The following is a 12,141-nucleotide window of genomic DNA, read 5'->3' as shown; positions in this document are numbered from 1 at the left end:
GACACACATGGCATGGGTGCTTTTGATGGTTCTGGGAATCCCGGAATGGGCGCCGGGACTGATTTAGACGATATACTTGCTCAAATGTTCGGAGGTATGGGGGGGATGGGGGGGATGCCTGGCTACGGCGGAGGAGGACGCCCGCCTAAACCTAGGAAAAGTCCGAACGAAGAGACAAAGTACGAGGTCACACTGGAGGATCTTTACAAGGGCAAGACCGTCAAATTTGCCAGCACAAAAAACGTGATATGTGGACTGTGTAAGGGTAAAGGCGGGAAAGAGAAGGCTACGGCTAAAGAATGCTCTACGTGTGGTGGGCAAGGTTAGATGATTCTTTTTTGATCTGACTGTCAAAATATCTGGCTAGCACGGTGCCTAACTACTGTCTTTTCTTCAGGATACAAGGAAGTCTTGACTCGCCTTGGGCCGATGTTAACATCATCTACTGCTCCTTGCACTGTGTGTGATGGACAAGGAAGCTTTTTCAGTCCAAAAGACAAATGCAAGAAGTGCAAAGGAAAGAAGGTCACAGAAGAGAAGAAAATGCTTGAGATATACATCCCTCGAGGAGCCAAGTAGGTGGTGGAAGCAGATCTTACCATGCTCTGATACGGTTTCAAGACTTTGACTGACGAGACTTATAGGGAAGGAGATTCTGTCACTCTTGAAGGCGAAGCCGACCAAGTACCTGACCAGGAACCAGGCGACATCGTTTTCCACCTTGTTGAGACTGATCATCCAGTTTTTCGTCGAGCGGGTCCGGATTTGACAGCTGATCTTGAAATCACCCTTGCCGAAGCACTAGCCGGCTTCTCCCGCGTGGTTCTCAAGCATCTAGACGGACGAGGCATCGAGCTCACACACCCCAAGAAGCCAGGCGATGTGCTATCACCGGGACAAGTCCTTAAAATACCAGGCGAGGGCATGCCATTCAAAAAGAGCAATGCGCGAGGGGACTTGTACCTGATTGTGGATGTGAAATTCCCCAATGGCAGTTGGGCACCCAGTCCTGCTGTATTGGAAAAACTAAAAGAACTCTTGCCCAAATCGAATCAACCTCCTATTGAAGCCGAAACTGTCGATGAAGTAGACTACGAGTCTGACGCGGATATCGAACAGTTCGGACAAGGCGATCCTCGCGGCGGTTCTGGATGGGAAGAAGATGATGAAGACGGCGAGACGGCGCAGTGCGCGACTCAATAGATAGACGGCGTCTTTCTGTGCTTTGATCTTTTCTCCTTATGCATTACATCGCTTATCACCGTTCAGGCTTCTGCTCATTTGCATTTGGGTTATAGCAACCCATCCGCTGGTTTACTGATGGCGTTCATACATACTGGTAGATTTTGAGGAACCCACTCCATTCTGGTTAAATTGTGTATGCACAGACATGACAAAATGAATTTTATATCCTATTTTTGATTTTGTCGTCTCTAATTTCTTAATTTCGAAGGGATACTCAAGCACGTAAGCTTGCGGGAGGTGTTCATCAAAAAAACGGTCATCACCCATCACCCCTACTATCTAACTGTACTGTGCATTTACTGTCAATAATCAAAAAAAAAAAAAAAAAAAAAAAAAAAAAATTAATCGCTCAAATGTTATAGCTAAACTTGTTCCTGTTTGATTTGGCTTTGAGGTTCAGCAAGTTCAGCCCTAATTCCCCGATTCAGTCAAAATCGGACCATCTCCGGATTTCCGAGGTTCATCGCGGACATGTCTCCGGCCAACGAAAGTATAGCAATTTCACCATCTCTGTTCGCCGACAACCTGTGCGATATTGCGTCTCTTTGTTTGGGGCGTGTGTATAAAATTCGAATTGGTGTTTTTCACTCGTCAGATATATTGGCCTCTATTTAAGCGGTATTCATTGGGGTTGAGAATAAGTCCCTAGGTAAGTGTTATATAAATTTGCCGCAACCCCCGCGTGCCTCCCACGCAGTCAGATATTCACTCAAAACCGCTTATGTTCACCGGCGCGCGGGTTGCTTCCTATATATTTCTTTCGTTTCTCACCTCCTGAATAGACAGCATCGACCTAAGGAAACATACAGTCAGTTTTTTTGAAACGCTGACCATGGCCTGCGGCTCGAAAACCAGCTGCGAGGGCTGCTCATGTAGTGCTCCGCAGCAACCCATCAACATCGAGGATTGCCAGGAAGAGCTGTTGGCTCTACGAAAACGCGCCCAGCAGCTGGAGTCCACTCTCGCAGATCTAAAGATAAATGGAGCATCATCGTCAGCATCCTCGCGAGAACGTCCAGTTCAACTGCGTTCCCGCAAGTGGTTCGGCTCTGACGTCAATCCAGCCATGGAGTCGATCTATGTTGAGCGATACTTGAATTACGGCCTGACTAGGGAAGAGCTGGCCTCGGGAAAGCCCATCATTGGAATCGCCCAGTCCGGGTCCGATTTGGTTCCCTGTAATCGATATCACCTTGAGTTGTCTAAGCGTATCCGTGAAGGCATTCGCACTGCCGGGGGTATCGCATTCGAGTTCCCTATACATCCCATTCAGGAGACTGCTCGAAGACCAACAGCTTGTCTGGACAGAAACCTTGCCTATCTTGGTCTCGTGGAAATTCTATACGGATATCCACTGGACGGCGTGGTTCTACTCACAGGCTGTGATAAGACAACGCCCGCTTGCTTAATGGCCGCGGCTACTATGGTAAGTAGAATCTGGGGTTGGCTTGGCCAATGAAAACATGTCACTCATGATCGTCACCGTCCAGAATATTCCCGCCTTGTGTCTCAATGTTGGACCAATGCTCAATGGCTATATCAAAGGAGACTTGTCAGGTTCGGGAATGGTGATTTGGAAAGGCCGAGAATTATTATCCGCCGGGGAGATCAACCGTGATGAGTTCATCGAATATGTCGCGACTGGGTAAGTACCGCTTGTAGGGACTCTACTTCTGAGGGAGAACACGCTAATATCGGGGACGTGAAAAAAAAAAGGACACCATCCGCTGGTCATTGTAATACGATGGGAACGGCGTCTACTATGAATGCGATGGCAGAAGCATTAGGAATGGCCCTGCCCAATTCCGCGGCTATTCCAGCACCATACCGAGAACGAGCACAATACGCGTATGAGACTGGTAAGCAGATTGTGGAAATGGTTTTGAAAGACAGAAAGCCAAGCGATATTATGACTCGCGAAGCTTTCGAGAATGCAATTGTCGTCAACACAGCCATTGGAGGGAGCACAAACGCTCCCATCCACGTGACGGCTATTGCTAAGCATATGGGAATTAACCTGACAATGGAAGACTGGGATCAGGTCGGATTCGAAGTTCCACTACTACTAAACATGCAGCCTGCAGGTGAATACCTGGGAGAAGACTACTTCCGTGCGGGTGGCCTCCCAGCTATTATGGCCGAGTTGCTGGATGCTGGGAAGCTTCATGCGGATGTTCTCACATGCAATGGACGGACTGTTGCAGATAACGTTCGTGGCAAGCATTCGTGGGATCGTCGAGTCATCAAGGAATATAAAAACCCAATCTTAGACAATGCCGGCTTCCGCCATCTCCGTGGTAGCTTGTTCGATTCAGCAATTATGAAAACCTCGGTCATTTCCAAGGAGTTCCGAGAGAAGTTCCTTGAGAACCCAGATGACCCTGAAGCCTTTGAAGGCGCAGTTGTTGTCTTCGATGGGCCAGAAGACTATCATCAGCGGATCGAAGATGAATCAACACCTGTCGACGAAAAGACACTTCTCATCATCCGTGGTGCCGGCCCCCTTGGATACCCAGGTGCAGCGGAGGTAGTAAACATGCACCCACCTGGTCGACTTTTGAAAAAGGGCATTCATTCACTCCCTTGTATTGGCGATGGAAGACAATCGGGAACTTCAGGCTCGCCCTCCATTCTAAATGCTAGTCCCGAAGCAGCTGCCGGAGGTAATCTCGGTCTTCTTAAGACCGGTGACCGGCTTAGAGTCGATCTTAGGAAACGGCGAGTTGACATTTTGATCTCGGATGACGAATTCAAGAGTAGACGGGAGAAGCTAGAGGCCCAAGGTGGATACCATGGCCCGGAGAGTCACACCCCATGGCAAGAGATCTTCAGAAAGGAAACTGATCAGCTCAGCGAAGGAATGGTGCTACGAGAGGCCTTGAAGTATCAACGTATCGCACAGAAATGGGAAGAGCCGAGGCATAACCACTGAACGGGCGTACTTGATTTCTATTTCCTTTTTCAGCGATAACAGCAGAGATAAAATAGACTGGCATACTTGCTGCACTGGATGAATTGTGTCGGATAAATTATGTATCTCCCCACATCTTCGACTATAGTTAATGTTTAATTGTTTTATACACAACATTGTTGTCACTGACGATCTACATGCAAAATGTGGCAAATGCAACAGGGAAAGCCCCACCAGAATCGGGCGGGGAGAGCTTAGGGCTTACCCCCACTTCCCGAGACTGCCAATCAATGCGCGCTTATTGGCTATTCTCTTATCTACCTCCATTTTTCCGTGAGTATAGACTCCGTACGGAGTCGGTAGTCAACTACAGACTAAGTACAAACTTAGGACGAAAGTCGTCCGATATGACGAAATAACGCATAGCTCACATAAGCGATAGTCAAAAAATGGGTGCTCTCCCCGCAAAGACCCCAGAGTTGTATTTATCAATACCTTGAATAATGGACTTGGCTTGGCCCTCATTCTTGCGGCGCATACTACTTACTACCATATATTAGCAAAAGCTATTACTGGATTACCAGAGCATGCTTGGTACTACGTTCCTCTCTACTGCAGTTTGGCAAATATATTTTGTGCGTGAGGGTGTGTCTTGGCTCTGTTGCTTTGAGCCAGGGAATCACGAGCTAGGAGGTATATGAGAAATGATAGACACTCCGTACTCTGACTAAAACAAGATAGTTAACTCATAACCACTATGCTGTGCTTATCTGCAAGAAGACGGAATCGCAAAGGCCTCCGCGGATTACCTTTAAGAAGATAAGCATTAGAAAGTCAGAAAGATAATATTAGTGCACCGACAGTGTGATATTGAGACATTCCCTGTCGTTAGAGCGGAAAACTCAGGAATGGAAGATGCACCACTCCCTTTCAGGGTACACATTGACCGTCCAAACACTGAAGCCAGGTCCGCAATGCGAAAAAATATCGGGAACAAAGCAAGATAGTTAGGTATCCTAATTCCTTGGAAATTGACTCATTTCCGGTCACACTGCATTTGATACTGGGTCCCCGAAAAATCGATCAATATACGTGTAATTTCTTCTTTTCCTTGGTCGGATGTAAGAGCAAAAATGGCCGCTGATAGAGAATTTTCTTTGTCGGTGAGATGCTACATAGTCCGACAATGATACGAAATAATCCGTTTATAGAAAAAGGAAAATTATTGTATGTAGTTAACTATGTAGTTGAATGGCTCGCAAGATCAGCGCTGCAAGCATGAACATGGGCCCGCACACACGTGTTGGTTTTGGCGAAAATCACCACACCACGTATTACACAGCCAAACATATATGCGGGTAATGTGCAATAGGATGTGCTCCCGCATGTGCCTTATGTTTCGTCAGATGCTCTTTACATGCCTCTCAAGCGTCAAATCTACAAGTCGGTGTGAGGCGGCTCAAAGGGGAAAAGATGTTGGGTACGAATTTCGTACTACGTACCTTGAGGGCTCAAAACGTCGTCGGCACACAGTACTACATCTTCATGCCTGAAGACCCGAATTCGGTGGTTGACTCCGGTACTATTTACTGTTCAGGGTGGGTGGTCCGACTTGATGAATGTTGGAAGTTCAGTAAGGCCAAGGTACGTACTGGTGTGGTGCAGTGGGTCGCTGGCGGGCCGCTCCCATACCTTTAACTTATTCCCCTTCCGGACCATTGACCAGGGTCTAGCCTCAGCCACTCACTTCGGATCCAAAAATTACTTTTACGAGAAAAAAAAAATTTTTTGATGACCAGCGCGCACAGAGCACAATCTGATCCACCACGCGGAAACGAATAATAAATAAATAAACCGTGTCTTTTTTTTTTCCCTTCTATTCTTCCTGGAAATCAGTTAAAAAAATAAAATATAAGCCAGGCAACCGGTATTTTCTTTTCGGCAATCAAATCGTCCAGTCAAATACCCAGATTTGACCATGCTCTCGCAATAGCCCAGGACTCCGGAACAGCCTTCTGCTTGCTCGTAACCTGCCCATCTGGCGGTGACAGTTTTGTCTTTAATCTTTGTTGTGCGCACGGAGTACGCCGTTACCAGGTCGCTGGCTGGCACATAAAACACCCAACCGGCCTGCAGCTTCCGCCCATTCCATTTCTCTCGCCAAGTCTTGAGGTTTCTTGAAAGAAATTATTCTTTCATTCCCCCTTGGCTATTTCTGGGATATATATTTCCCCTTACTTCTTTTACAAATTCCTGTGGCTTTACTGCTTCTATCTCACCTTCACACACAGCCATGTCCGCTCAATAACACCGGTGGCTGTCTCAGCCATTCGCCCTTAAATACCTTGTTTTCCTCTATCATCGTCTGAATCACCATCGAACAATACTGTTAAACACCTACTTCCAACCTTGGAAGGTTACTTGACTGATCGATTTATTGATTCACTCAATTGCTCCGTGTAACTCTTTTTACCCCCGAAAAGAAAGCAAAAAGAGCTTTCCAGCTATGGCTCCCAACATCTTCATATGCCTTCGAAATATTATTTGTCCCTTGTACTGGTTTGAAAAGGGAACTCGTGTCGATGGCCACCCAACCAAGGACGAACACTGGGAGTCTCCAGTGCCAGGCACTTACCGTTACGTACCCGACCGAGGATGGCACCTCATTCGACAGGACGGCGCTGAAGAGGACGAGCAACAGCCTCGACCTGTTGTCTACTGCCGCATCGTCCATCAATATCTTTTCTCCTCGGACATGGAACAGCGCTGCCGCTACCACCGAGTGCAGTTGAGAGAAGGCGAGGAGCCGCAAAGATGTCTCTTCTTCAGACTCGAAGACGGATTCACATGGGTGATCGGCTGGGACTCGCGCGGAAAATTCATACCCGGCCCCTACCGAAAGTGGTGCTACGACAAGGAGGCCCAGATCATGCGACGAATGACCTCCTACGAAGATAGCTCTGCCTCTTCCTCGCCTATGACCTCGCCCATGGCATCTCGAACTAGTAGCGTGGCGTAGCTACTGATGTCACTATATACACGAAATCTTTGCTACGTCGACGTCGGCGCAGCATTCGAGTCAACGTATCATGTTTCATCGCTTCGTTTCATTTTATTTTGATTTGCTTTGGTTCAGCGAGCGAGTTTCTTTGGCATATTCTTCTTGTCTCATAAAGTGAGCGTTTCTTCAATGTTAGTTTTCTGTCTAGATATTTGAGCGATGGCGTTAAGATTTGGAGGGTTTTCAATCCAAGCACAATGGGAAATAGAGCATATAGAGTGGCAGGGTTCGTTCTATGAATACTTATGAATAATCATACCCGAAAAGAATAAAAGGGTTCAAGATTTACCTGCCTCGTAAGATTGGTCTTCGTAAACAATATATCTACAACTTGGGAGACACTCCAACACGTAGCTTCTCCAGTCCCTCTCTAATGTCAGTAGCCATTCCGCCTCGTGGCTTCATCGTGTCTCGCTCAACAAAAACGTGCGTGAAACCACCCACTGCTTTGACCGCATCCTCGCTTTGTTTAAACACTCCCACCTCGTACATCACACTCGACGATCCGAGCTTGACCACCCTCAGACCCAGTTCGAGAACATCGGGATAACCAACTGACGCAAAATAGTCGCAATACGACGAAACCACGAGACCAATCTGGTTGTGCTTGTTGTTGCTACTTCCGCCAGACGAAGAAGAGCTGGGATCAATGCCACAGTGTGTGATGAGATAGTGGTTGATTATTGAGTCGATGAGGAATGCATAGATGCTGTTGTTGAGGTGGCCGTACATGTCATTATCTGACCTGTATGTTATGCGCCTGTTAGTCGCATTATTGCATGCATTTCTGCGTAAGGGATAGATAGACACTGCGCCGGCGATATATACATATTGAACGTACCATCGTGTTCTGTACTCGAGATGAAAGCGATAGTCGCCTCGCGTGCGAAGCTTCTTGGAAGTTATGCCCGACATTATTGCGACTTTGAATTTCCTACGTATGATATTTGGCGAGGATGGGCGCAACAACAAATGTTCGAGGAAGACCATCCGTCGTCGGCTTTGGGGTTTGGAGCAAGCCGAGGTCCGCCTGCAGCCAATCAGAGGGTCGGCATTGACGTCGACTTTGACGTTTTGACATTTCTGGATTTTCTGAGAGCCATTGAGGTTTTTCCTGGAGTACAGACTGTTACTGGATCTTAAGTAGTTGGTTCCTCCACAAAACAACAGGCTAATACCACGCTGCGATGCCATATTGTGCAGGCAAATGGCCCAGATGCCGTAGCGAATCACAACTTCGGCGCTCCTCCCCCGCCACGAACTTTTTTTTTTTCTATGCAAATATATTTTCCATGGGCGTCGGCCAGAGAATAACTCTCCCACTCCTGCAACACGCGCATCGCATATCAACAGCCGCACACGTGAATATCGCATCAGCAGATATTCCGCCGTCGTTCAGCCAAACTGAGTTTTGTATGGCGATGCTCTGCTTGTGGACGATATCGCAAATTACCTGCAGCCGTGATGTCCGCCTCAGAAGCAGCAACAATGACTCTTGAGAGCAGCTCTACTGCTTCCGCTACACCAAGCAGTCCCCCCGAACCCTACTACTTTGAAGGCGGCCTGCGGAGGGTCAAGCCATACTACCATACCTACAACACGTACTGTAAACAGCGATGGCGGGGCAGGACACTGCTGGACATTTTCACCTCGGAGTTTAGAGAACGCACTCCGGAATATTATGTACGTCTTGAGGACATTCAACACCGCTGTTGCTCCTGTTCATGCGCTAATATGAGTGTAGAGAGAAGCTATCGAGGCCGGCTCTGTCCTCCTCAGCGGAAAAGTTGCAACTATAGATACCGTCGTCCCGAACGGCGCGATTGTCTCGCATTCCACTCACCGACACGAACCTCCTGTGACCGGCCTTCCTATAGGTATTATACACGAAGACGAGGGTATGATTGTGATCGACAAGCCTGCCGGGATCCCAGTGCATGGCGCCGGACGCTACTATCACAACTCGATTATCGAGATCTTGAAATCAGAGCGCCCGGGCCTAATACCTCGTCCCTGCAATCGACTTGATAGATTGACGTCGGGCGTGATGTTCCTTGGAAAGACAGCTGAAGCAGCCGACAAGTTCAGTGCCCAACTACGGGAGCGTGGTGTGCAGAAGGAGTACGTGGCGCGGGTTAGCGGACGCTTTCCAGATGGCGTTGTGCTCTGCGACCAGCCCATCATGTCCGTGAGTCCGAAGCTGGGCTTGAACAGAGTGCGGGCTACTGGAAAGGAATGCAGAACGAAGTTCCGTCGATTGGCATACTATCCGCCTCGGAAGACCGTCGAATCCGAAACAACAGCCACGGGCGATGGCCACACAGATCGACCGGCTACACCGCCGTCATCTTTGCAAGAAGATGAAGGCTACAGTATTGTTCACTGCCTGCCATTGACTGGCCGCACGCATCAAATTCGAGTCCATCTCCAGTTTCTGGGATATCCAATTTCCAATGATCCCATATATTGCAACCATCGAGTCTTCGGACCGAGTCTGGGCAAACACGAAGACAGCGCTGAGAACGATGATACCATAATTGATCGACTCTCAAACATGGGGAGGACAGAACTGCCTGACACAACCGCCTACCGCACCCACCTGACATGCCCACCTATTGTACCGCCCGAGACAGACCCAAACGTGGTTGAAGCGATCATGTACCGTGAGCACGAAGCTGCTGTCGACGCCTACCACAAACGGAAGGGTGAAAAACTTTCAGGCGAAGTCTGCGAAGACTGCGGTACACCTCTCTACACAGACCCCGGTGCTCATGAACTCGGCATATACCTACACGCAGTCAGATATTCCGCTAATGATGGCCAATGGAAGTACCAAAGTGCTCTGCCCACATGGGCCGTTCCGCCAAAAGGCATGGAAGGACCGACTGAGATTCCAGATTGGCGTGAGCCTGGCGAAGGGGAGGAATTGATCCTCAATACTGGCTATTCGCCCCGAGAAAATGATAAGTCCAATGACGGAGAGACAAAGGAGGAAGAAGACGTCTTGGCTCTTGTGCGTGGTGTTGGTTTGGTCAACCTTTCCCAAAAGATGAGAAATGGTCAGGATATTGCCACGGTCGTGAATACAGACGAGCAGGAGCAATAGCGCGTCCATTCCCAAATATCAAGTTTTATTTATGGCATCAGATGAGATTATGACACCAGTGCGCGTGCGAAAGAAACATATACCTGGATATGCAGATACTCTCTTTTTTTAATCTAATAGTATAGTTTAATGCAGTCCCAAAAAATTCAAACGAGGAATGTCTAGCTAACTACTAGAGATAAGGGTTGAGACTCAACTCGAGAAATACGCAAGGGGAAAAGAAGAGGTAATGCTCTTGTCTTGTTTATTTTTCATATAAAAACAACAAAGGTCCGGTCTCAATAAAACTCCTCCGAGTCCATTGATCATGGTTTTGTATAAAAAATGTTGTCATTTCCCCAGACCGAGCGTTCCCTCATAAGATATTGTTTATGTCGATCACTCATGCTTTTATTTTTTCTTTCGATGATAACAGGAAATCTTTTCTTTCTAAATTCCCATCCTTCCCAGATCGACCATGGGAAGTAATCATCTTGAAAATTTCTTTTTGTTGGCAAGAAATTTCATTAAATCGCAACACGGTCCCATTCAAATAGATAAACACTCCCCAATCCTTTTCCGAGGACAAAAAAAGCTTGAAAATTGGAAAGCCTGCAACGCGCGAAAACAAGAACAAGGAGAAAATAAGCAAAAGAAATATATCCTGTTCATGATGCATTGCAAATTTATGACTCGGTGGTAACGCGAGCCTTGGCGTTTGTGACCTTGACACCGAGAGCCTTGGCCTTGGCCAGAATGTCGACACGCTTGCGGGAGGAAACGGCGCTGGCGATCCTGTTGTAATTGTTAGTCAAATCCTCGAAAATCGTATAAATCTGCAAAGAAAAGCGACGGATAGAATGGCACATACTCAGCGGCGTAGGTGCGGTTGTGCATGAGGAGAAGCTCGACATCCTTGGGGTTGTGGACAAGGAAGGCCTTGTGGCCGGAGGGCATCAAGTGACGGGTCTTCTTGTTGCTACCGTAACCGATCTGCAGAAAAGGAAAAAAAAAGCGCCGTTAATAATCGCATTCTTTTCAACAGCGACAGCAAATTGATCGATATCGTTTTGGCGTCATCGATTCAACGGGCGCGGCGGGTGCGAGAAACGTACCTTGGGCATGGCAATGGTGCCCTTAAAGCGACGGCGGACACGGTTGTCGATACCCTTGGGCTTGCGCCATGATGAGGGCACACACTGTAGTAACGAATGAGTCCTGCTATCCCTTTTTGTATTCACGATCCGGTCAATCATACCTTGAAGGTGTCGGATTGATGGCGGAAAAAGCGCTTCGTGCCTGCATTCAGAAAACTCCCACATCAGCCGTGTCCTCAACTTCGCTTGTATGAATCCTCTTTCCCCTGGGCTCGATATATTCCCTCGCTTCGGCATCCTTTCAAACGAAAACTTCTAAGAACCATGGACTCGGGTACTAACGCTTCTTCACGATAGGAATGTGAGATTTGGCCGCCATCTGTGAAAAGAAGAATATCTCGTCAATAAAGGCTGTTTATTGAAGTCTTCCACACAAGACAGTGCTTGGCTTGCTTGGGAGCGTACCTCGTCGATTTGTCGTGTATGTCGCTAGCTGGGCGTCGAGCGTTGTCGTGACGGGAGCGAATTTCCAGATCTCGAAAATGGCAGGAGTGCAGTTTCCGCTAGCTCGCTAAGCGAAGTGCGTGCCCTAGACTATGCCCGTTACGGCAGAGCGCGCATTTGGAGCCTCAGGCATCAACACGGGCGGGCATGTGACTTGGAGCCGTCGACTAGTCCTCTTCTGTGCTGCAGCCAATCAGGACTCGAGAACGCCTCTAAACATCGCGTGATCGAGTATATG

General features: G+C 48.0%; 6 protein-coding genes across 6 annotated transcripts; 4 read left to right on the top strand and 2 right to left on the bottom strand.

The window, feature by feature from the left end:
- Window positions 1–12: 12 nt before the first annotated feature.
- Window positions 13–1,203, top strand: UA08_06993 (hypothetical protein; the record flags this gene model as incomplete). Its single annotated transcript, XM_020261885.1, has 3 exons — window positions 13–322; window positions 398–575; window positions 645–1,203. The coding sequence occupies 3 exons, from the start codon at window positions 13–15 to the stop codon at window positions 1,201–1,203; spliced, it is 1,047 nt and encodes a 348-aa protein (XP_020117727.1).
- An 874-nt stretch (window positions 1,204–2,077) lies between these two features.
- UA08_06992 (hypothetical protein) lies at window positions 2,078–4,177 on the top strand (the record flags this gene model as incomplete). The annotated part of the gene is made up of 3 exons (XM_020261884.1): window positions 2,078–2,671; window positions 2,736–2,890; window positions 2,962–4,177. The coding sequence occupies 3 exons, from the start codon at window positions 2,078–2,080 to the stop codon at window positions 4,175–4,177; spliced, it is 1,965 nt and encodes a 654-aa protein (XP_020117539.1).
- A 2,485-nt stretch (window positions 4,178–6,662) lies between these two features.
- UA08_06991 (hypothetical protein) lies at window positions 6,663–7,175 on the top strand (the record flags this gene model as incomplete). The annotated part of the gene is made up of 1 exon (XM_020261883.1): window positions 6,663–7,175. The coding sequence occupies one exon, from the start codon at window positions 6,663–6,665 to the stop codon at window positions 7,173–7,175; it is 513 nt and encodes a 170-aa protein (XP_020117725.1).
- Window positions 7,176–7,541: 366 nt separating this feature from the next.
- Window positions 7,542–8,132, bottom strand: UA08_06990 (hypothetical protein; the record flags this gene model as incomplete). The annotated part of the gene is made up of 2 exons (XM_020261882.1): window positions 7,542–7,977; window positions 8,059–8,132. 2 exons carry the CDS (start codon window positions 8,130–8,132, stop codon window positions 7,542–7,544), a joined length of 510 nt encoding a protein of 169 aa, XP_020117723.1.
- Window positions 8,133–8,681: 549 nt separating this feature from the next.
- On the top strand, window positions 8,682–10,323 carry UA08_06989 (hypothetical protein; the record flags this gene model as incomplete). Its single annotated transcript, XM_020261881.1, has 2 exons — window positions 8,682–8,900; window positions 8,962–10,323. The coding sequence occupies 2 exons, from the start codon at window positions 8,682–8,684 to the stop codon at window positions 10,321–10,323; spliced, it is 1,581 nt and encodes a 526-aa protein (XP_020117724.1).
- A 665-nt stretch (window positions 10,324–10,988) lies between these two features.
- Window positions 10,989–11,607, bottom strand: UA08_06988 (60S ribosomal protein L32; the record flags this gene model as incomplete). The annotated part of the gene is made up of 4 exons (XM_020261879.1): window positions 10,989–11,097; window positions 11,174–11,295; window positions 11,418–11,523; window positions 11,561–11,607. 4 exons carry the CDS (start codon window positions 11,605–11,607, stop codon window positions 10,989–10,991), a joined length of 384 nt encoding a protein of 127 aa, XP_020117953.1.
- Window positions 11,608–12,141: the final 534 nt, after the last annotated feature.

The sequence above is a fragment of the Talaromyces atroroseus genome (assembly GCF_001907595.1).
Source record: "Talaromyces atroroseus strain IBT 11181 chromosome Unknown scaffold_10, whole genome shotgun sequence".
NCBI lineage: Eukaryota > Fungi > Ascomycota > Eurotiomycetes > Eurotiales > Trichocomaceae > Talaromyces > Talaromyces atroroseus.
This window is presented reverse-complemented; position numbering and strand designations above follow the sequence as displayed.